Here is a 23,767-nt window from a genome sequence, read left to right as displayed (position 1 = left end):
CGTCCCTCAGGCCTTTAACTCCCCAGGATCTCTGTAACGTCCCTCAGGCCTTTAACTCCCCAGGATCTCTGTAATGTCCCTCAGGCCTTTAACTCCCCAGGATCTCTGTAACCTCCTTCAGGTCCTTAACTCCCCAGGCCCTCTATAACGTCCTTCAGGTCCTTAACTCCCCAGGATCTCTATAACCTCCTTCAGGCCCTTTACTCCCCCCGATCTCTGTAACCTCCTTCAGGCCCTTAATCTCCAGGATCTCTGTAACCTCCTTCAGGTCCTTAACTTCCTAGTATATCTGTAACCCATGTCAGGCCATTAAACCCCCAGGATCTCTGTAACCTCTTTCAGGCCCTTAACTCCCCAGGATCTCTGTAACCTCCTTCAGGCCCTTAGCTCCCCATGATCTCTGTAACCTCCTTCATGCCCTTAACCCCGCAGGATCACTGTAACTTCCTTCATGCCCTTAACTCACCAGGATCTCTGTAACCTCCTTCAGGCCCTTAACTCCCCAGGATCTCTGTAAACTCCTTCAGGCCGTTAACCCCCCAGGATCTCTGTAACCTCTTTCCAGCCCTTGATCCCCCAGGATCTCTGTAACCTCCTTCAGGCCGTTAACTCCCATGATCTCTGTAACCTCCCTCAGGCCCTTAACCCCTGAGGATCTCTGTGACCTCTTTCATGCCCTTAACTCCGCAGGATCTATGTAACCACCCGCAGGCCCTTAACTCACAGCATCTCTGTAACCTCTTTCAGGCCCTCAACTCACTGGATCTCTGTAACCTCCTTCTGGCCCTTAACTCCCCAGGATCTCAGTAACCTCCTTCAGGCCTTTAAATCCCCAGGATCTCTGTAACGTCCCTCAGGCCCTTAACGCCCCAGAAAGTCTGTAACCTACGTCAGGCCACTTAACGCCCAGGATCTCTGTAACCTCTTTCAGGTCTTTAACCGCGCAGGATCTCTCTAACCTCCTACAGGCCCTCAATCTCCAGGATGTCTGTAACCTCATTAAGGTCCTTAACTCCCTAGTATATCTGTAACCTCCATCAGGCCCTTAAATCCCAAGGATCTCTGTAACCTTCTTCATGTCCTTAACTCCCCAGGATCTCTGTAACCTCCTTCATGCCCTTAACCCCTCAGGATCTCTGTAACCTCCTTCATGCCCTTAACCCCTCAGGATCTCTGTAACCTCCTTTAGGCCCTTAACCCCCCAGGTTCTCTGTAAACTCCTTCAGGCCCTTAACTCCCCAGAATCTCTGTAACCTCCTTCAAGCCTTTAACTTCCAGGATCTCTGTAACCTCCCTCAGGCCCTTAACCCCTGAGGGTCTCTGTGACCTCTTTCAGGCACTTAACCCCCGCCCCCAGGATCTCTCTGTAACCTCCTTCAGGCCCTTTGCTCCCCAGGATCTCGGTAATCACTTTCATGCCCTTTACTCCGCAGGATCTATGTAACCACTCGCAGGCCCTTAACTCACAGCATCTCTGTAACCTCTTTCAGGCCCTCAACTCACTGGATATCTGTAACCTCCTTCAGGCCCTTAAATCCCATGGATCTCTTTAACCTTTTTCAGGTCCTTAACTCTCCAGGATCTCTATTACCTCCTTTAGGCCGTTAACCCCACAGGATCTCTGTAACCTCCTTCAGGCCCTTAACACCCCAGCATCTCTGTAACCTCCTTCAAGCCTTTAACACCCCAGGATCTCTGTAACCTCCTTCAGGCCCTTAACACCCCAGCATCTCTGTAACCTCCTTCAGGCCTTTAACACCCCAGGATCTCTGTAACCTCCATCAAGCCTTTAACTACCCAGGATCTCTGTGACCTAGTTCAGTCCCTTAACCCCCTGGATCTCTATAACCTCCTTAGGCCCTTAACTCCACAGGATCTCTGTAACCTCATTCAGGTCCTTAAATCCGCAGGATCTCTATGACCTCCTTCAGGCCCTTAACTCCCCAGGATCTCTATGACCTCCTTCAGGCCCTTAACTCCCCAGAATCTCTATGACCTCTTTCAGGCCCTTAACTCACAAAGATCTCTATGACCTCCTTCAGGCCCTTAACCCCCCAGGATCTCTGTAACCTCCTTCAAGCCCTTAACCCCTGGAGGATCTCTGTAAACTTCTTCAGGCCCTTAACTCCCCAGGATCTCTGTACCCTCCTTCAGGCTGTTAACTCCCCAGGATCTGTATAACCACTTTCAGGCCCTTAACCCTGCAGGTTCTCTGTAACCTCTTTCATGCCCTTAACTCAGCAGGATCTATGTAACCTCCCGCAAGACCTTAACTCAGCATCTCTGTAACCTCTTTCCGGCCCTTTACTCCCCTGGATCTCTGTAACCTCCTTCATGTCATTAATCCCACACAATCTCTATTACCTCTTTCAGGCCCTCAACTCACAGTATCTCTGTTATCTCCTTCCGGCCCTTAACTCCCCTGGATCTCTGTAACCTACTTCAGGCCCTAAACTGCACAGCATCTCTGTAACCTCTTTCTTGCCCTTAACTCCCCACGATCTCTGTAAGCTCTTTCTTGCCCATAACCCCACAGGATCTCTGTAACCTACGTCAGGCCATTGAACCCCAAGGATCTCTGTAACCTCCTTCACGTCATTAACTCCCCAGGATCTCTATGACCTCCTTCAGGCCCTTAATCTCCAGGATCTCTGTAACCTCCTTCAGGCCCTTAACTCCCCAGGATCTCTGTAACCTCCTCCATGCACTTAACCCCTGGAGGATCTCTGTAACCTTCTTCAGGCCCTTATCTCCCCAGGATCTCTGTACCCTCCTTCAGGCCATTCACCCCCCAGGATCTGTATAACGACTTTCAGGCCCTTAATCCCGCAGGTTCTCTGTAACCTCCTTCAGGCCCTTATCACCACAGGATCTCTGTAACCTCCTTCAGGTCATTAATCCCCCATGATCTCTGTAACCTCTTTCAGGCCCTCAACTCTCAGGATCTCTGTAACCTCCTTCCGGCCCTTAACTCCCCAGGATCTCTGTAACCTCCTTCATTCCATTAATCCCCCATGATCTCTGTAACCTCTTTCAGGCCCTCAACTCACAGGATCTCTGTTATCTCCTACCGGCCCTTAACTGCCCTGGATCTCTGTAACCTCCTTCAGGCCCTAAACTGCACAGTATCTCTGTAACCTCTTTGAGGCCCTTAACACACCCATGATCTCTGTAACCACCTTCAGTCCCTTAACTCCACAGGATCTCTGTAACCTTCTTCAGGCCCGTAAATCCCCAGGATCTCTGTAACCTCCTTCAGGCCCTTAAGCCCCAGGTATCTCTATATCCTCTTTCAGGCCCTTAACACCCCAGGATCTCTGTAACCTCCTTCAGGCCCTTAAGCCCCAGGTATCTCTATATCCTCTTTCAGGCCCTTAACTCTCCAGGATCACTGTAACCTCCTTCAGGCCCGAAACTCCCAGTATCTCTGTAACCTCCTTTTGGCCCTTAACCCCACCCTGAGGATCTCCGTAAACTCTTTCAGTCCCTTAACTCCCCAGGATTTCTGCAACCTCCTTCAGGCCCTTAACCCCCCAGGAAATCTGTAACATCCTTCAGACCCTTAACCCCACAGAATCTCTGTAACCTCCTTCAGGCCCTTAACCCCACAGGATCCCTGTAACCTACGTCAGGCCATTAAACCCCCAGGCATATCTATAACCTCTTTCAGGCCCTTAACGCTCCAGGATCTCTGTAACCTCCTTCAGGCCCTAAACTCACAGAATCTCTGTAACCTCCTTCAGGCCCTTAACTCCCTAGGATCTCTGTAATCAACTTCCGGTCCTTAAATCCCCAGGATCTCTGTAACCTCCTTCAGGCCAATAACTGTCTAGGATCTCTATAACCACTTTCAGGCCCTTAAACCCCCAGGATCTCTGTAACCTCCTTCAGGCCCTTAACTCCCTAGGATCTCTGTAAACTCGTTCAGGTCTTTAACTCCCAGGAGCTCTGTAACCTCCCTCTGGCCCTTAATCCCCCAGGATCTCTGTAACCTCCTTCACGCCCTGAACTGCCCAGGATCTCTATAACCACTTTCAGGCTCTTAAACCCCCAGGATCTCTATAACCTCCTTCAGGCCCTGAACTCCCCAGGATCTCTGTAACCTCCGTCAGGCCCTTAACTCCCCAGGATCTCTGTAACCTCCTTCAAGCCCTTTACTCCCCACGATCTCTGTAAGCTCTTTCTTGCCCGTAATCCCACAGGATCTCTGTAACCTACGTCAGGCCATTGAACCCCAAGGATCTCTGTAACCTCCTTCACGTCATTAACTCCCCAGGATCTCTATGACCTCCTTCAGGCCCTTAATCTCCAGGATCTCTGTAACCTCCTTCAGGCCCTTAACTCCCCAGGATCTCTGTAACCTCCTCCATGCACTTAACCCCTGGAGGATCTCTGTACCCTCCTTCAGGCTGTTCACCCCCCAGGATCTGTATAACGACTTTCAGGCCCTTAATCCCACAGGTTCTCTGTAACCTCCTTCAGGCCCTTATCACCGCAGGATCTCTGTAACCTCCTTCAGGCCATTAATCCCCCACGATCTCTGTAACCTCTTTCAGGCCCTCAACTCTCAGGATCTCTGTAACCTCCTTCCGGCCCTTAACTCCCCAGGATCTCTGTAACCTCCTTCATTCCATTAATCCCCCATGATCTCTGTAACCTCTTTCAGGCCCTCAACTCACAGGATCTCTGTTATCTCCTACCGGCCCTTAACTGCCCTGGATCTCTGTAACCTCCTTCAGGCCCTAAACCGCACAGTATCTCTGTAACCTCTTTGAGGCCCTTAACACACCCATGATCTCTGTAACCACCTTCAGTCCCTTAACTCCACAGGATCTCTGTAACCTCCTTCAGGCCCGTAAATCCCCAGGATCTCTGTAACCTCCTTCAGGCCCTTAAGCCCCAGGTATCTCTATATCCTCTTTCAGGCCCTTAATGCCCCAGGATCTCTGTAACCTCCTTCAGGCCCTTAAGCCCCAGGTATCTCTATATCCTCTTTCAGGCCCTTAACTCTCCAGGATCACTGTAACCTCCTTCAGGCCCGAAACTCCCAGTATCTCTGTAACCTCCTTTTGGCCCTTAACCCCACCCTGAGGATCTCCGTAAACTCTTTCAGTCCCTTAACTCCCCAGGATTTCTGTAACCTCTTTCAGGCCCTTAACTCCCTAGGATCTTTGTAACCTCCTTCATGCCCTTAACTCCCCAGGATGTCTGTAGCCTCCTTCAGGCCCTTAACCTCCCAGGATCTCTGTAACCTCCTTCAGGCCCTTAACTCCCCAGGATCTCTGTAACCTCCTTCAGGCCCTTAACTCCCAGGATCTCTGCAACCTCCTTCAGGCCCTTAAGTCCCTAGGATCTCTGTAACCTCCTTTAGGCCCTTAACTCCCCAGGATCTCTGTAACCTCCTTTAGGCCCTTAACTCCCCAGGATCTCTGTAACCTCCTTCAGGCCCTTAACTCCCCAGGATCTCTGTAACCTCATTCAGGTCCTTAACTCCCTAGTATATCTGTAATCTCTTTCAGGCCCTTAACTCCCCAGGATCTCTGTAACCTCCTTCAGGTCCTTAACTCCCTAGTATATCTGTAATCTCCTTCAGGCCCTTAACCCCACAGGATCTCTGTAACCTACGTCAGGCCATTAAACCCCCAGGATCTCTGTAACCACCTTCAGGCCCTTAACTCCGCAGGATCTCCGTAACCTCCTTCAGGCCCTTAACCCCGCAGGATCTCTGTAACCTCCTGCAGGCCCTTAAACCCCCTAGATGTCTGTAACCTCCTTCAGGCCCTTAACCCCACAGGATCTCTGTAAACTACTTCAGGCCCTTAAACCCCCAGGATCTTTGTAACCACCCTCAGGCCCTTAACCCCACAGGATCTCTGTAATCTACATCAGGCCATTAAACCCCCAGGATCCCTGTTACCACCTTCAGGCCCTTAACTCCCTAGGATCTCTGTAACCTCCTTCAGGCCCTGAACCCCACAGGATCTCTGTAACCTTCTTCAGGCCCTTAACTCCCCAGGATCTCTGTAACCTCCCTCAGGCCCTTAAACCCACCAAGATCTCTGTACCCTCCTTTAGGCCGTTAACCCCCCAGGATCTGTATAACCAATTTCAGGCCCTTAACCCCGCAGCTTCTCTGTAACCTCCTTCAGGCCCTTAACCCCGCAGGATCTCTGTAACCTGCTTCAGGCCCTTAACTCCCCAGGATCTCTGTAACCTCCTTTAGGTCCTTAACTCCCTAGGATCTCTGTAACCTCCTTCAGGCCCTTAACTCCACAGGATCTCTGTAACCTCCTTCAGGCCCTTAACTCCCCAGGATCTCTGTAACCTCCTACAGGCCCTTAACTCCCCAGGATCTCTGTAACCTCCTTCAGGCCCTTAACCCCACAGGATCTCTGTAATCTACATCAGGCCATTAAACCCCCAGGATCCCTGTTACCACCTTCAGGCCCTTAACTCCCTAGGATCTCTGTAACCTCCTTCAGGCCCTTAACCCCACAGGATCTCTGTAACCTTCTGCAGGCCCTTAACTCCCCAGGATCTCTGTAACCTCCCTCAGGCCCTTAAACCCACCAAGATCTCTGTACCCTCCTTTAGGCCGTTAACTCCCCAGGTTCTGTATAACCAACTTCAGGCCCTTAACCCCGCAGCTTCTCTGTAACCTCCTTCAGGCCCTTAACCCTGCAGGATCTCTGTAACCTGCTTCAGGCCATTAACTCCCCAGGATCTCTGTAACCTCCTTCAGGCCCTTAACCCCGCAGGATCTCTGTAACCTCCTTCAGGCCCTTAACTCCCCAGGATCTCTGTAACCTCCTTCAGGCCCTTAACCCCGCAGGATCTCTGTAACCTCCTTCAGGCCCTTAACTCCCCAGGATCTCTGTAACCTCCTTCAGGCCCTTAACCCCGCAGGATCTCTGTAACCTGCTTCAGGCCCTTTACTCCCCAGGATCTCTGTAACCGCCTTCAGGCCCTTAACTCCCCAGGATCTCTGTAGCCTCCTTCAGGCACTTAACCCCGCAGGATCTCTGTAACCTCCTTCAGGCCCTTAACTCCACAGGATCTCTGTAAACTACTTCAGGACCTTAAACCCCCAGGATCTTTGTAACCTCCCTCAGGCCCTTAACCCCACAGGATCTCTGTAACCTACATCAGGCCCTTAACTCCCTAGGATCTCTGTAACCTGCCTCAGGCCTTTATACCCACCAAGATTCTCTGTACCCTCCTTCAGGCCGTTAGCCCCCAAGGTTCTGTATAACCACTTTCAGGCCCTTAACCCCGCAGGTTCTCTGTAACCTCCTTCAGGCCCTTAACCCCGCAGGATCTCTGTAACCTCCTTCAGGCTCTTAACTCTCCAGGATCTCTGTAACCTTCTTCAGGCCCTTAACTCCCCAGGATCTCTGTAACCTCCTTCAGGCCCTTAACTCCCCAGGATCTCTGTAACCTCCTTCAGGCCCTTAACCCCGCAGGATCTCTGTAACCTCCTTCAGGCCCTTAACTCCCCAGAATCTCTGTAACCTCTTTCAGGCCCTTAACTCCCCAGGATCTCTGTAACCTCCTTCAGGCCCTTAACTCCCCAGGATCTCTGTAACCTCCTTCAGGCCCTTAACCCCGCAGGATCTCTGTAACCTCCTTCAGGCCCTTAACCCCTGAGGATCTCTGTGACCTCTTTCAGTCACTTAACCCACCCCCCCCCCCGCCCCCCCCAGGATCTCTGTAACCTCTTTCATGCCCTTTACTCCACAGGATCTATGTAACCACCTGCAGGCCCTTAACTCACAGCATCTCTGTAACCTCTTTCAGGCCCTCAACTCACTGGATCTCTGTAACCTCCTTCTGGCCCTTAACACCCCTGGATCTCTGTTACCTTCTTTAGGGCCTTAAACCCGCAGGATCTCTCTAACCTCCTTCATGTCCTTAACTCCCCACGATCTCTGTAACCGCCTTCAGGCCCTTAACTCCCCAGGATCTCAGTAACCTCCTTCAGGTCCTTAACCTCCCAGGATCTCTCTAACCTCCTTCAGGCCCTTAACTCCCCAGGATCTCTGTAACCTCCTTCAGGCCCTTCCCCCACAGTATCTCTGTAACCTCTTTCAGGCCCTTAACCCTTCATGTTCTCTGTAACCTACTTCAATTCCCCAGCTTTCTGAGATCTCTGCACTTATCTAATTCTGACTTCTGACTGATCTCCAATTTTAATCATCCCACCATTGGCGAGCGTGTTTTGTTTCAAATGTCTAGATCTCAAACTCTGGGATTGCCTCAGTAAACTCCTCCGCTTCTCTATATCCTTTAAGCTGCTCCCTAAAACTTATATCCTTGGTCAAACTCTTGGTCATCTGTCCTAATAGTTCCTCATGTGACCCAGATTCAAATCTTTATTTAATAATTACTCCAGTGAAGCCCCTTGAGACAATATAACCACGTTAAAGGTTCTATATAAATGTGAGTTGTTGTTGATGACATAAATTAACTGTTGTGCTCAAAGATCTTCATGAAACAGGCCCCTGATAATTTCTGTCTTTAACCCTGCCTTTTAACCTTAGAATTCATCAGTTGCATCAAACGTAATTTTACAAAGGAGCAATTCCTGCAACATGCGTGAAGGAATAAGTTCTGTCACATTCTGCCTCACATGTAGATGGATATGAAAGAAAAGCAGACATAATGTTGGCAATAATTGATATTGTTTCTTGGCTTCCGGCCAATGTCAGGAATCTCATGTTTCTCGAGGGGGTTTTCATGTTGCAGATGGATATGATTAGGAAGCTTAGGATTTATTTAATATAACATTGGTCACGCTGTGATCGTAAGAAATAGTAGCAGGAGAAGACCATTCAGCCCATCGAGCCTGCTGTGCCATGGCTGATCTGATTGTAGCAACTCCACTTTGCTGCCTTTCCCCCATAACCCTTGACTCTCTCGTCGTGCTTAATTGAATCCTATTTTGGTGTTGAAAGATAGAATGGACTATAAGAACATAAGAAATGGGAGCCTGCTTCTCCTTTCAATACGATCATGGTTGAATTTCTACCCCACCTCCACTTTCCTGCCCCATGCCCATAATCTCTTGATTCGCTTCATGTCTGTAAATCTATCGATCCCAGTCTTGAATATACTCAACAACTGAACATCCAACACCCTCTGGGTCAAGAATTTGCAAGATTCACAACTTTTTGTTTGATGAAATGTCTCCTCATCTCAGCCCTAAATGGCCAACTCTTTATCCCGAGACTGTGGCCCCTGGTTCTAGACTCTCCAGCCGGAGAAACAACCTCTCAGTGTCTAGCCTGTCCAGCTGTCTAAGTGGCTGTTCTGTTGGAGGGGGAGGGGGAGGAGAACACAGCCTGCGAGCTGTCATCATTCATCTCAATTTGCATTGGACTGTCTCTGCTTAACAGGGGGAATCTGTACCACACAGACAGGCTCAATACATAAAGCTGTCTATTTTAGGATACAGTTTGTTTCCAGGTCTTTGTGATACAATCCTGATCCTCCACAGCTGAAATAGCTCCAGGCAAGAGATATAGCAATGCCAGGCTGACCATTTTCAACATTTTGTTATTTGTTCATGGGTTGTGTGTGTCACTGTGTGTTGCCCATCCCTAATTGCCCTTGAGAAGGCACAGTTACTGGATACGTTTACTGTCAATTCCTACACCCAAATTGTTCCCTGTCCAGAAGCAACATAATCTAAGGCAGGGGAGCGGGACGAGGTGGAATGGTCCTTCAGAGAGCCAGTGCAGACTCAATGGGCCGAGTGGCCTCGTTCTGCGCTCTAAAGATAACTGTGAATCTGATGCTCCCAGTGCTGGTGCTGAGGAAGTTCTACACTCCCAAATGGTCTCATCTTTCAGATGAGGTGTGAAAATCGTCTGGTGGGCATAACGCAACCCATGACACTATTACAGCACAGGGACTGCAGCGGTTCAAGAAGGCAGCTCACTTCCACCTTCTCAAGGGCAAGTAGGGATGGGCAATAAATGCTGGCCCAGCCAGTGAAGCCCACATCCCATAAATTAACAAGACAAAAGTTCTCCCCACTATCCTGGCCAATACTTATCAACATCAGCAAAACAGATTATCTGGTCATTATTTGGATTTTCAGAAAGCTTTTGATAAAATCCCACAGAAGAGGTTTGTGTGTAAAATTAAAGCACATGGGGTTGGGGGTAATATATTGGCATGGATTGAGAATTGGTTAGCAGACAGGAAACAGAGAGTAGGGATAAGTGGGTCCTGTTTGGAATGGCAGGCAGTGACTAGTGGGATCAGTGCTTGGGCCCCAGCTATTCACAATATATATCAATGATTTGGATGAGGGAACTGAATGTAATATTTCCAAGTTTGCTGACAACATGCAACTTGGTGGGAATGTGAGTGGTGAGGAAGATGATAAGAGGCTTCAAGGCAAGTTAGACAGGTTGAGTGAGTGGCCAAATACATGGCAGATGCAGGATAACGTGGGTAAGTGTGAAGTTATCCAGTTTGGTAGGAAAATCAGAATGGCAGTGTATTATTTAAATGGTGACAGGTTGGGAACTGTTGATGTACAAAGGGACCTGGGTGTCCTTGTACACCAATCACTGAAAGCCAGCAGGCAGATGCAGCAAGCAGTTAAGGTGTGTTGGCCTTTATTGTGAGAGGACTTGAGTACAGGAGCAGGGATGTCTTACTGCAGCTGTACAAGGCCTTGGTGAGGCCACATCTGGAGTACTGTGTGCAGTTTTGATCTCCTTACCTAAGAAAGGATATACTTGCCATAGAGGGAGTGCAGCGAAGGTTCACCAGACTGATTCCTGGGATGGCAGGATTGTCGTATGAGGAGAGATTGGGCTGACTAGGCCTGTATTCACCGGAGTTTAGAAAAATGAGAAGAGATCTCATCGAAACATATAAAACTCTGACAGGGCCGGACAGACTGGATACAGGGATGATCTTTCCTCTGGCTGGGGGGGGGTCTAGAACAAGGGGTCACAGACTCAGGATACGGGGTAGACCATTTAGGACTGAGATGAAGAGAAACTTCTTCACTCAGAGGGTGGTGAACCTGTGGAATTCTCTACCACAGAGGACTGTGGAGGCCAAGTTACTGAGTAGATTTAAGAAGGAAATAGACAGATTTCTAGACTTTAAAGGCATCAAGGGGTATGGGGAGGGTGCAGGAGTATGGGGTTGAGATAGAGGATCAGGTATGGTCATATTGAATGGCGGAGCAGGCTCGAAGGGCTGGATGACCGAGTCCCTATTTCCCATGTTTCTTTGGCCTGAACCTTGTGGTCACTGTGTGGGGGGGCGGGGTCCTGCTCGCCGACGCATAAAGTGATGCGCGGTGATGTCTGGCGTGTGTCCTGATGTCACCATGTGTCATTGTGACCTTCAGTATGGTGGGCACGCACCGGAATCGGCTACGCGCCCACCACTCTGTCAAAGGCCTGTTAGGGCCATTTGAATAGCGATTGACATAATTAACAGGGCTGCCCGTCCAACCTTAAGGTTGTCGGTGTGGGTGGGGGGGTGGGGGGGGCGGTGGTGGTGGTGGGTGGGTGGGGGTGGGGGAGGTGGGGGGGGGTGGGGGGAGGTGCAGGCGAAGATCCCAGGTGGCCTTCGCATTTTTCATGGAACCTCATCCACGAGTGGGACGAGGTTTCCTGAAGTGTTTATAAATGTAATAAAAAATTTTATTAAAGTTCATTGACATGTCCCAGCTCGTGTGGCGCTGTCACATGAGGGGATACGTCTGAACTTTTAAAAATCTTTATTTCAATTCTTTATAAGCCAAGTGATCTCCCTGAGGCAGCGCATGTGGGAAAGGCTGCAGGCCCCGACTCTCCCTCCAGCCCCCCACCCACCCCCACCCCCAACGCCTCCCCCCCCCCGCCCCAGGTCTGCACAGGGAGCGCTCAGCGCTTCCAGGTGTGAGTCACGCGGGGTAGACCTTAACTGGCCCGTCCACATAAAATGGCGGCACGCACGCAGCCGATCGCGGCCAGCGATTGGGTCCACGCCCGCTCCCACCCAGCCTGCCCGACAGGGAGAAAATTCCCCCCCTATGTTTCTATCGTGACATTGCTGTTTGTGGGATCTTGCTGTGACGAAATTGGCTGCTGCATTACAACAGTGACTACATTTTGGCTAAAGCCGAGTGAAATTGGCCTTTCTGTGACAGAGAGCTTGGGCAGAACTTTACAGCCCCCTAGGGGTGGGTTGGTAGTGGGGTGGGGGAAGGCCTACTCGATTTTGGGCTGATTCTCGGGCCCTCCGCGATTTTCCCACGGTGGGCTTTGGAGCAGGCCTACTTTGTAGCCTTCCAGGTCCCACTCCTTGGGTTACTGATGGGAAGGGAGAGGGTAATTCCTCCTTTATGGCCCATCCAAGGCTCCCCCAAAGGTTGTCCCCTGACCATAGGTTTCCCCTCCCCCCCAAGTCCACTGGAGCGGGGTGGGTTCACTGTCCACATTTTCTTTGGGAGCTGGGGAACCCGGGTGATGTGTGAAAAAAAGCCCTGCCTGTTGTGTGGCTTTTCAAGAATAATAATCACCTCATTAACAGAGACCTCAGAAATGAAATCCCAGCCCTAAATTTCTGCAGTGAGTTTAATTCATATTCACAAAGCAAATCCACCAATTCCTGAAAACTCAGTGGGAGGTTGAGGGTGAGCTGCTTCTTTTCCAAGGCTAACAGCGGAGTTTTAGCAGGAGGGATATGGTGAGACGGTATAATATAAAGGGAGAGTCTCTAAAGGAGGTACAGGAACAGAGGGACCACAGTACTGTTATGGTGCAGCAAATGATGTGTGCTCAGGCAGATCGAATCCACAAGGGAAACTCGATCCCGCTGTTACAACGATTTTACAATTTGTATTTATTTTGAGACGCACGCCCTGAATTCAGTAGTAACAAGTCCACTAAATTTTAGAGATTTTTTTTTAGAAAACTAAATTAAACATTTATTAACAAACGAAAAGATTTTAAGCACATGTATAGGTCAACACATTACTACCATAATAAGTCTTAAAACCCCTAATTAATCTGGCTTCCAGTTACACCCCTGTTAAGGCAACAGTAAAAAAAAAAAGATTTAGATAGATCCAGGCAAGTCACCACAACACCCTGGACTGTAGAATTCAGAATGGCTTTTCCCAGCTTCGGTTTCTGTAGACAGCAGCTTAATGCACAAATACTGGGGGTTTTCACACTTCTGGTAGATTTTACAATGCCTTCCCTGACACATAACCTCTTCTCCTTTATACATGTTTCTCCCTTTTAATGCAAATTCCATTGTTCCCATATGTCTTTGGAACTTTACTTTCCTTATAATATAAATCTATTCATGGTGCTAATATTGTCAGTAACCTTTGGGAAAAATAAACACACTGCTTGTCCTAGCTTCTCTGGCTATGTGTAACATCCTACCATCTCTTTGAAATTCGAACTACCTTGATTCATCTAAAAATGCAAATTCTCCTCACCTCACATTCTAAAACTTCAGCCATGTTTATGTATTTAGCATTTCAAACCTAGCTTCATTTGATGAGTCAAAGCCTCCACACCAGCTCTCTCCAATTCAGTTAAATCCCTCACACACACAGGCAAACTATCCAGACCCCACTATTAACCTACTTTTACAATAAATCACAATAATATTATGAGAATTATTATACTTTTGTGACAGCGTATATGTACATAGGTCATTGAAGATGGCAGGGCATGTTGAGAGAGCATTTAATAAAGCTATAGTATCTTAGACTTTATTAATAGGGACATTGAGTACAAGAGTAAGGAGGTCATGTTGAACTTATAAGACACTAGTTAAGCATCGCCTGGAGTACTGTGTGCAGTTCTGGGCACCATTCTTGAGGAAGGATGTGAAGGCACTGGGTAGAGTGCAGAAGAGATTCATAAGAATCATTCCTGGGATGAAGATCTGTGGCTATGAGGAAAGATTGGAGAGATTGGGACTGTTTACCTTGGAGAAAAGAAGGCTGAGAGGAGACTTGTCAGAGGTATTCAAGATCCTGAGGTTTCTGGACAGGGTAAATAGTGAGAAACTGTTCCCAATCAAGAGAACATCAAAAGCTAGAGGGCACAGATTCAAAATAATTGGCAAAAGGAGTAAATGTGATGTGAGGAAAAACTGTTTCATTCAGAGGGTGGTTGGAGTTTGGAACAAACTTCCTGAGAGGGTGGTGGAGGCAGGTTCGATCGAGGTATTCAAAAGGGAATCGGGTTGCTACCTGAAAAGAGAGAATGTGCAAGGTTATGGGGATAAGGCAGGGGAGTGGGACTAGGTAGAATGCTCTTTCAGAGAGTCAGTGCAGACTCGAGGGGCCCCACTTCAGCTCTGTAATGATTCTGTGATCCTGTGATAGATGAAAATCATCCATCTCCTTGTGGTGATTCATAACTAACAGCAAATCTCTATGTTGGGGTATTTTTTTTAGCTTATTCAAGATAAATAAAAGTTCAGAAGTAGTGAGCATGTGGAACAGGGAGTGATTTATTTTATATTCTTTCATGGGATGTGGGTATTTGTTGCCCACCCCTAACTGCCCTTGCTCAGAAGGCATTTAAGAGTCAGCCTCATTGCTGTGGGTCTGGAGTCACATGTAGGCCAGACCAGGTAAGGATGGCTGATTTCCTTCCCTAACGGACGTTAGTGAACCAGATGGGTTTTTACAACAATGGTCATCATTTGGCTTTTATTCAATTCAAATTCTACCATCTGCAGTGGTGGGATTCAAACCCGGGTCCCCAGAGGATTACCCTGGGTCTCTGGTCTAGTGACAATACCACTGCACAATCACCTCCTATGGGTGTAGGTACACCCACAGTGCTGTTAGGGAAGGAGTTCCAGGATTTTGACCCAGCGGCAGTGAAGGAACGGTGTTTTTTTCCAAGTCAGGGTCGTGAGTGACTTGGAGTGGAACTTACAGTTGGTGATGTTCCCATCTATCTGCTGCCCTTGTCCTTCTAGATGATAGTGGTTGCTTGTTTGGAAGGTATTGTCTAAGGAGCCTTGGTGAGTTCCTGCAGTGCATCTTGTAGATGGTACACACACTGCTGCCACTGTGCGTCAGTGGTGGAGGGAGTGAATGTTTGTAGATGTGGTGCCAATTAATTGGGCTGCTTTGTCCTGGATGGTATCAAGTTTCCTGAGTATTGTTGAAGATGCACTCATCCAGGCAAGTGGAGAGTATTCCATCACATTCCTGATTTGTGCCTCAAAGGCTTTGAGGAATTAAGAAGTGAGTTACTCTCTGCAGAATTCCTAGCCTCTGACCTGCTCTTGTAGCCACAGTATTTGTATGACTAGTCCAGTTCAGATTCTGGTCAGTGTTCACCCTCAGGATGTTGATAGTGGGGGATTCAGCCATTGAATGTCAAGGAGTGATGGTTAGATTCTCTGGAAGGAACAGCACCTCATCTTCCGACTAGGCACATTACAGCCTCCCGGACTGAATATTGTGTTCAACAACTTTAGATCATGAATTCTCTCCTCCATCCCCACCCCCTTTCCGATCCCCCTTTTTTCCAATAATTTATATAAATTTTTCTTTTCCCACCTATTTCCATTATTTTTAAATGTATTTCCATCCATTGTTTTATCTCTACCTTTTCACCTATTTCGATCCCTTCACCCCACCCCACCCCCACTAGGGCTATCTGTACCTTGCTCATCCTGCTTTCTACCCTTAATGTCACCTATTAGCACATTCCTTAGATAATATCATCACCTTCAACACCTCTTTGTCCTTTTGTCTATGACACCTTTTGGTTATCTCCACCTATCACTGGCCCTCTAACCAGCTCTACTTGTCCCACCCCCCCGAACCAGCTTATATTTCACCTCTTTTCTATGTTTCCTTAGTCCTGTTGAAGAGTCATACGGACTCGAAACGTTAACTGTGTTCCTCTCCGCAGATGCTGTCAGACTTGCTGAGTTTTTCCAGGTATTTTTATTTTTGTTTTGGGTTAGATTCTCTCTTGTTGGAGATGGTCATTGCCTGGTACTTGTGTGGCGCAAGTGTAACTCATCAGCCCAAGCCTGAATATTGTCCAGGTCTTGCTGCATATGGACACAGGCTGTTTCAGTGGTGAATCGTACTGACACATTTAAGGGAAACCTAGATAAACATATGAGGGAGAAAGGAATAGAAGGATACGCTGATGGGTTGAGATGAAGAGGGGGGCGGTGGGGGGTGTTGTTGGGAGGAGGTTCGTGTAGAGAATAAACACAAGCATAGCCTAACTGGGTTGAATGGCCTGTTTCTGTCCTGTGGATTCCACCTCATTCTGCAATGTGTGTTGTTTCACATGGCTTCTCCCTCGCAATGTACAAAGAAATTCTCAACATTTATCAATTTGGCAACTTGTGGGCTTTCCTGTCAGCTCTCTTCATTTGTTAGTTTGCTAGATTGTTCCATGATTGCTTTTTGTTCTGTTATTACACAAACCCTGTTTTAAATGAGTCATTCAAATTAATTTAGGAGAAAACAGAAATGGTCAGATTTGATTTGAGACCAGCCGACCATCTGGATCCAGTTACAATAAAAATATCATTCTGCAAGTGTTTCTTCAAATTTCATGCTCTTTAAAAGCAAAACTTGGGGTTATCAAAACACAAGATGGAATTGCATCCGGTCAGCAGTAATAGTTTATTCTTTAACATGGTAATGAAGATTGTGATGTGATATTGTTGAACTGTTTAAAACGCTACGAGTATTCAAAAGAGTGGACAGAGAAACGGGGCAGAATTCAATGAGAGGAACACAGGTCTTGGCAGTGGAATCAGAAGTGGACGCCGCTTTCGCTTGTGTGCAGGGAGCCAGAGCACACGCAATTATAATTAAAACTTAAAGGGCCGGCAGCAGGCGTGGGAGACACTTGCGATGTGGCAGGGGCAGCTATTCATTGGCGGTACCCACTATCAGCTGACAATGCAGCAGGGATGGGTGGGCTGTGGAAGACCCTCCTGGGCATACAGGGAGGCTCCGTCTCACAGCCACAAACCTGCAGTCCACCTCCATTCTATCAGTAAACTCTGTCATTACCAGCTGATGGTGAGCTGCCTCCTTGAACTGCTGCAGTCCATGTGGTGTAGGTACACCCACATTGCTGTTAGGAAGGGAGTTCCAGGATTTTGACTCAGCGACAGTGAAGGAACGGCCGATATATTTCCAAGTCTGGATGGTGTGTGGCTTGGAGGGGAACTTCCGGGTGGTGGTGTTCCCATGTGCCTGCTGCCCTTGTCCTTCTAGATGGTGGAGAGGTTGCCAGTTTGGAAGGTGCTGTTGAAGGAGCCTTGGTAAGTTCCTGCATTGCATCTTGAAGGTGGTACCAATGGTAGCCAGGGTGTGCCAGTGGTTTTGAAGTGCTGAGTGAGATGCCAATCAAGCCACAATGGATATGGAGGTGAGGCAGGCAAATCAGAGGGGCAGACCAGCCATGGTTTAATTCAAAGGTGGAGCAGGATAAAAGGGTTAAATTGACTCCTCCGGTTCTTAGTGCTTCTAATTGGATGCAATATCACTATCCAAGATCATCCTGGTGGAGGTTAATGTGGCTCTCAGGCGAACAAATACAGCGTTTCGCCAACTCAAGCTGGCTATTCCATTGTAACCAGGAGTTGAAGTTGAGTTATCCTGAAATAATTACATTGGGAGATCTACACACCATTCCCGACCACTTTTATTGACCTGAATTGTCAAAGTGATTGCAGTAGCAATGGAAGCTTTTCTATGTTTTCATCCAAAGACTTCTGGATCAGATTTCAGAGTGTGTCACTGCCTTGCCCACCCCCAAACACCCACCAAATCTGTAAACGAAGCCGTGAGCAATTTAATTCAATCTCCAGAAATGTGTTATTTTTGGGAACAACAGTTGAACTTTCATTGGTAGCTTTTGAATCAACTTCATCGCTTATAGTTCACTCGCTATAAAATCTAGAAGTATTAATTGTCATGAGATCCGCGGAAAAATCCATGGGATTTTAAGCCTCAAGCCAGGGTATGGTAGCCTAGAGGTTATGTAACTGCTCAAGCAAATTGAGAGATTCTGGGCAGGGTCCTGAGTTTTGTGTCGGGGTCAAATGTGGGTCCCGACTCACCTTGTCTCGGGAACAGTCACCCGACAATGATTGTGCCTTGATTGGCTAATTAGTGTCCAGATGGTGCATTCACTATCCAACTAAGGGCGGCGAGGAGGCCCTGAAAGCTGCAGCACCAACAACAGGCCTCCATCTTGAGGTGCCCCCTCAGCAACTTAAACAATCTGAAATAAACCTGGCCGCCAGGCCACCATTGTGGAGGGGAAACCTCTGGACCTCCGTGTCTACAGCTGTAGCCAGACAGGCAGGGAACGCCTCAAAATCTCTCTGAAGCGCTAGCCCGCACCCCCCCACCCCCACCAAACCCCCCCATCCCCTGGTTTGACACTGGGTGGCTGCCTCCAGGCAACTGTTGCGTTTCCCTGCACCGGGAATTTGCAGGCTGACTGGAAAATTCCAGCTGGCCCCTTGGCCTTAAATCGTTACTTGTCACTTGTGGGCAAGTAGCCATTCTGCCCCACTCTGGCCTCCTGGAAATGGCCTCGGGGGCTGGAGGAAGATGGTGTCAGCAAACCAAATGACTCAGCTGCCCACCTCTGACCTCCCTGCCCTCTGAGTTCAAACTCTAGCAGGTACAAGTTGGGAAAGTCAATTCATTAGATCTAGCCAACATCAAGACCCTGAGGGGGTTTGATAGGGTGCACACTGGGAGGTTGTTTCCACTTGAGGGAGAGACTAGAACCAGGGGACACAGTTTAAGAATAAGGGGTCCACTGTTTAAGATGGAGGTGAGGAGAAATCTTTTCTCTCAGAGGGTCGTTAGAAATTCCCCTCCCCAGGAAGCAGTGGGGGCTGGGTCACTGAATTTATTGAAGGCATAGTTAGGCAGATTTTTGATGGACAAGGGAGTCAAGGGTTATGGGGGGGACGGGGGCAGGGGGGTTGGGGGGTAACATGGCAAAGTGGAGTTGAGAACACAAGCAGATCAGCCATGATCTTATTGAATGGTGGAGCAGGCTCAAAGGGCTGAATGGCCAACTCCTGCTCCTAAGTCTTATCTTCCTATGTTCCTATCATTCACTTATGTCCTTCAGAGAAGGGAACCTGCCACCCTATTCATCTGAACTATGTATGACTCCAGTTCCAGATAACATGGTTGACTCTTGATGCCCTTGGGAGTAGCTCGGGATGGATTAGATTACTGGATACTGAATTGGTTACTGGCTACAGAATGGGAGAGTAACTGAACCACCTGAACTCCCTGCTCAAAACAATGACCCTCACTCCTCTAGGTGGAGATCAAGGTGTTTGAAAAGGATCATTGTGAGTGCTTTTATTGAGTTTATCAAGGAAATTCTTCCTTCCATTCTCTCTTCTACAAATGAAAGTTATTTCTTCCCATCGGAAAGAAGCTGTGGTACTTGGAAAATATTTATCTCCTGCTCTGAAAAGTTCTTCCTTTTGAAAGAAATATTTTCAATGTAGATCATTCTGCAGAATGCAGCCTAGTAATGTAAGGTAATATGTACTTAATGTGATGTTTTTTTTACTCCGCTATTTTAAAAGCGATGTTAATCTATTATTATATTCTCGCCTATTCCCACTCTGTGAAACACTGGCTGCTTTTCCCATGAGCCCTAATCCTATGACTTCCTGCCTCCTGCAGTGCTGTGTCTCTTAACGCTCAGCCAACCCCACTCAACAAAGACACAAGCTACCCCGAGTTCTCTTGTGAGCTATCAAAAGTTTAGACACATACACCAAGGCAAAAACAGCACAGAGCTGCTTTGAAGAGATCACCCCCCAAATCTAGGAAAGGGTCTTAAAAATAAACAGCCAGGTATACACAGTCTTTTAAGTATACGGGACATGCTAAAGTGCTTCACTGTGAACTAAGTATTTTCAAAACATACTCACTGTTGCACTGTAGGAGACGCAGAAGCTAATTTGTGCACAGCAAGATCCCACAAATGGCAATGCGGTAACTGATCCACATAATAAAGAAAGAAGTTGCATTTATATAGTGCCTTTCATGATTCCAGCTTGTCCTAAAATGCATTACAGCCAACAAAGTACTTTTGAAGTGTCGTCACCGTTGTAATGTTGGAAATGTGGCAGCCAATATGCACACAGCAAACTCCCTCAAATAGCAGTGAGATAATGGCCAGATAAACCGTCTTACTGATGTTTGTTGAAGGATAGACATTGCTCAAGACAAGAAGGGCTCCAATGCTCTTCTCCGAAAAGTGTATGGGATCATTTATATCCCAGAATTCCCTCTCTAAACCTCTCCACCCCTCTCCCCTCCTTTAAAACATTCCTTAAAAACTATCTCGTTGACCAGGCTTTGGGTGATCTGTCCTAATATCTCCCTATGCAGCTCAGTGTCAAGTTTTGCTTTATTATGTACTTGTGAAGGGCCTTGGGATGTTTTATTTTGTTAAAGTTGTGATATAAACAAATGTTGCTGCGCATCTGAGGGGCAAATGGAGCCTTGGTTTAATATCTCCTCCAAAAGACAGCACCGCTGGCAGTGCAGCACTCCCTCAGTCCCATGCTAAAGTGTCAGCCTACATTACATGCTCAAGTTGCTGGAGTGGGGCTTGAGCTCAGAGGTGAGAGCGCTATCCACTGGAACACAACAGCAGAGTTTTCTGCAAGCTCCTTAGATGCTTACTCCAATTTTCCTTTTTTATTCTCTGACAGCTTGAAAGTTACATCCAGGATAACATCAAATCAGAGATGGCTCAGATACAGCAGAACGCTGTACAGAACCACACGGTGACCATGCTGGAGATTGGCACTAACCTCCTGAGCCAGACAGCTGAACAGACTCGCAAACTCACCCATGTTGAAGCACAGGTAAATTATCTCCTCACACTCACCGCTCTCTGCACGAATCTGCCGCCCAGATTCTAATTCACAGCCAATCCCATTCACCCATCAGCTCCACACTTGTCAACCTACACTGGCTTCCGGTCCAGGCTTACCATTTGACCACTATTAACCACATTTCCCTTGGTGCCCTTAACCAACAAAAATCAATCTCTGTCTTGAAAATTTCACTAAGCCAGCATCCATAGCCTGTCGGGGAGAGAGCCCAAATTTCTCCTTCCCTTTGTCACCTACATTAGCTCCAAATCCAGAAACAGCTTGATTTTAAAAACCTTTTCCTAAAATCCTTCACGGCCTCAACCCTCCCTATCCCCGTATCCTCCGCCACCCTCCAACCCTCTGATCTTCTCCAATGTGGGCCTCAGGTCCATCACTCAACCATTGGTGGCTGAGCTGTTAGCTCTCCAGGCCCTAACCTCTGGATTCCTTCCCTAAACCTCTCCACCTCGCTACCTCTCGCTTCTCATTTAAGGCACTTCTTAAAACCTACTTCTTCCACCTGCCCTCGTACAACCTTACGTGGCTCAGTGTCAGGTTTTGTCCATAACATGCATATGAAGTGTTAACCTGGTTCAGTCAAAGAGCTGTTGGTAACAGCTGTCCAGTGCGTACCGCTTCCCTGCTCTCAGGGCTTCATACTGTTCAAAATGTTTCCATTCTGTATTTGTCTAATTCCTTCTTTGAAAGTTACTATTGAATCTGCTTCTGATGAGGACAAGAATTGATTCCATACTTTACAAAATGACTGCAGTTGGAAAGAGCTTGAATGACTGCAAAATGTTTTGGGCTGTGCTGAGGTTTTTGATTGACAAGGGAGTCAAGGGTTAGAGTGGACATGCAGGAAAGTGGAGTTAAGAATACAATCAGATCAGCGCTGTGATCTCAATGGAGACCCCAGCAATTTTTAAAAAGGAATTCGAACTCCCAGTTATTAACTGAAAGAATTATGCCACCACAGTTCACATTTTAAACTAAAACTTTTACTGTGCAAGAGTTACACAAAGCAAATACAACTAATTTAACAATTTATTTTGTAAACACTTATTGTTTAGACCTGAAAATCTCAACAGTCCATTTCCTGGTCTACTTTTATTCCCACCCAAGTATTGCCCGAGACTTAACAGGATCTTGAGGGTTCCTTTACTTCTTCAGGGGCCAAGCCAAAGTGTGCCACAGCTCTCAGGAATTCACTTCGATTCTCCTCAGTGTTCCCGTTATTCTCCGAGGTATGAGATTTCTTGGAATCCTTCCATTAGCATTTGGCCAGGTGACCCTCCATATCTCTTTAAGCACCTGACAATTGTGGACACCTCAGCTCAAGCATGGGCCTCACTACCTTCTTGCTCCATGACTGTTCTCAGCTGCTTTCAAGCGCCCACCGTTAGCAGCTTTCTCGCTCACTCTGTTGTCTATGTCGGTGAGAAAACATACAGATAAACCAAATACAAAAGGGTACCTCCCCTGCAACCCATTCAGGCCTAAACAATAATAATACCTGAGGTATACCACTTCCCACCCTCTTTCACTCCGAATAACTACTCTCCACTACCACTCTGTGCTGTCTCTCTTGAGGTCAGCTAGAAATCCATTCTGCCACTTATCCTCTGATTCCACATTCTCTGATCATCTTCATTGGTCTATTATGGGGCACCTTATCGAAGGTCTTTTGAAAATCCAGAAAAATTCCATCAACTGCATTACCATTGTCTAGGCTCTCTGTTACCTCCGCAAAAAAAGCAGTAAGGTCAGTCAAGCAAGATTTTCCATTTTGAATTCAATGCTGACTATTCATTATTGTATTCGTCGTTTCTAGATGTTCTTCTATTCTCTCCTTTCGTAGGGATTCCATTATTTTTCCTTACACCAATGTTAAGTTGGCTGGTCTATAATTCTCTGGACATGTTCTGTCCTCCTCCTTAAATATAGGGATTCCACCGGCTATCTGCCAGTCCTCTGGCAATACACCTTGTTCTAATGAATTATTAAAATCTCTCTTTCCTAGATTCTTTTTCAAACTAGGGCTGCAATCTATCCAGACCAGACATCGATTCAAAGTAAGAGGTCTCCCTTATTAAGACGGAGATGAGGGGAATTTCTTCTTTCAGAGAGTGTTTAATCTTTGGAACTCTCTACCCCAGAGAAAAGCAGGAGCTGGGTCATTCAACATATTCAAGGCTGGGTTAGACAAATGTATCAATGTTACAAAGTAGTAAAGGGTTAGGGGGGCAGGCAGGGAAGGGGAGTTAAACTCACCAATCAGATCAGTCGCAATCTAATTGAATGGCGGAGCAGGCTTGATGGGCCGAATGGCCTACTCCCTGCTCCTATTTCTTATATTCTTATGAATTAAAGGAAATGTTGAGGAGGTGAGATGAAGAGGGCTGGAGGAAGATTATTTGGAACATAAACATCTGTGTGAACCATTTGGCTGAATGGTCTGTTAAGTGCTGTAAGTTCTATGTAATTATGAAGCACTACAAAGTATTTATAGTTTGTACACGGAGCACTTAGCCCAACAGATTTATGTGCCCCACAAGCCTCCTCCCACCCCTCATCATCTAACCCCCTCAATATATCCTGCCATTCCTGTCTCTTTCACATGTTTATCTAGTTTCCCCTTAAATGCATCTATTAATTCATCTCAATCCCTTCTTGTAGCAAGTTCCTTATTCAAACCACTCCCTGGTTAAATGTTACGACACAGCCGATGGTAAATGCTGAGCTGCTCAAGTCCCAAAGGGAAACTTGAAACAACTGCCACAACTTGCTTTGCAATTTGTATAAATTTCAAGATGTGCGCCTTGAATTCAGTAGTAATAAGACCACTGAG

General features: G+C 47.3%; 1 protein-coding gene across 1 annotated transcript in view; it reads left to right on the top strand.

Moving 5' to 3' along the window:
- Nucleotides 1–23,767, top strand: part of LOC121286889 (angiopoietin-1-like) — a 154,957-nt gene that overhangs the window by 68,351 nt on the left and 62,839 nt on the right. The window contains exon 2 of the mRNA XM_041204112.1: nucleotides 20,749–20,904. Within this exon, the coding sequence (XP_041060046.1) occupies nucleotides 20,749–20,904 (156 nt within the window). The remainder of the gene's footprint in view (nucleotides 1–20,748; nucleotides 20,905–23,767) is intronic.

The sequence above is a fragment of the Carcharodon carcharias genome, chromosome 14 (assembly GCF_017639515.1).
Source record: "Carcharodon carcharias isolate sCarCar2 chromosome 14, sCarCar2.pri, whole genome shotgun sequence".
Lineage (NCBI taxonomy): Eukaryota > Metazoa > Chordata > Chondrichthyes > Lamniformes > Lamnidae > Carcharodon > Carcharodon carcharias.
The sequence above is the reverse complement of the archived record's forward strand: the minus strand, read 5'-3'. Positions and strand labels throughout refer to the sequence as shown.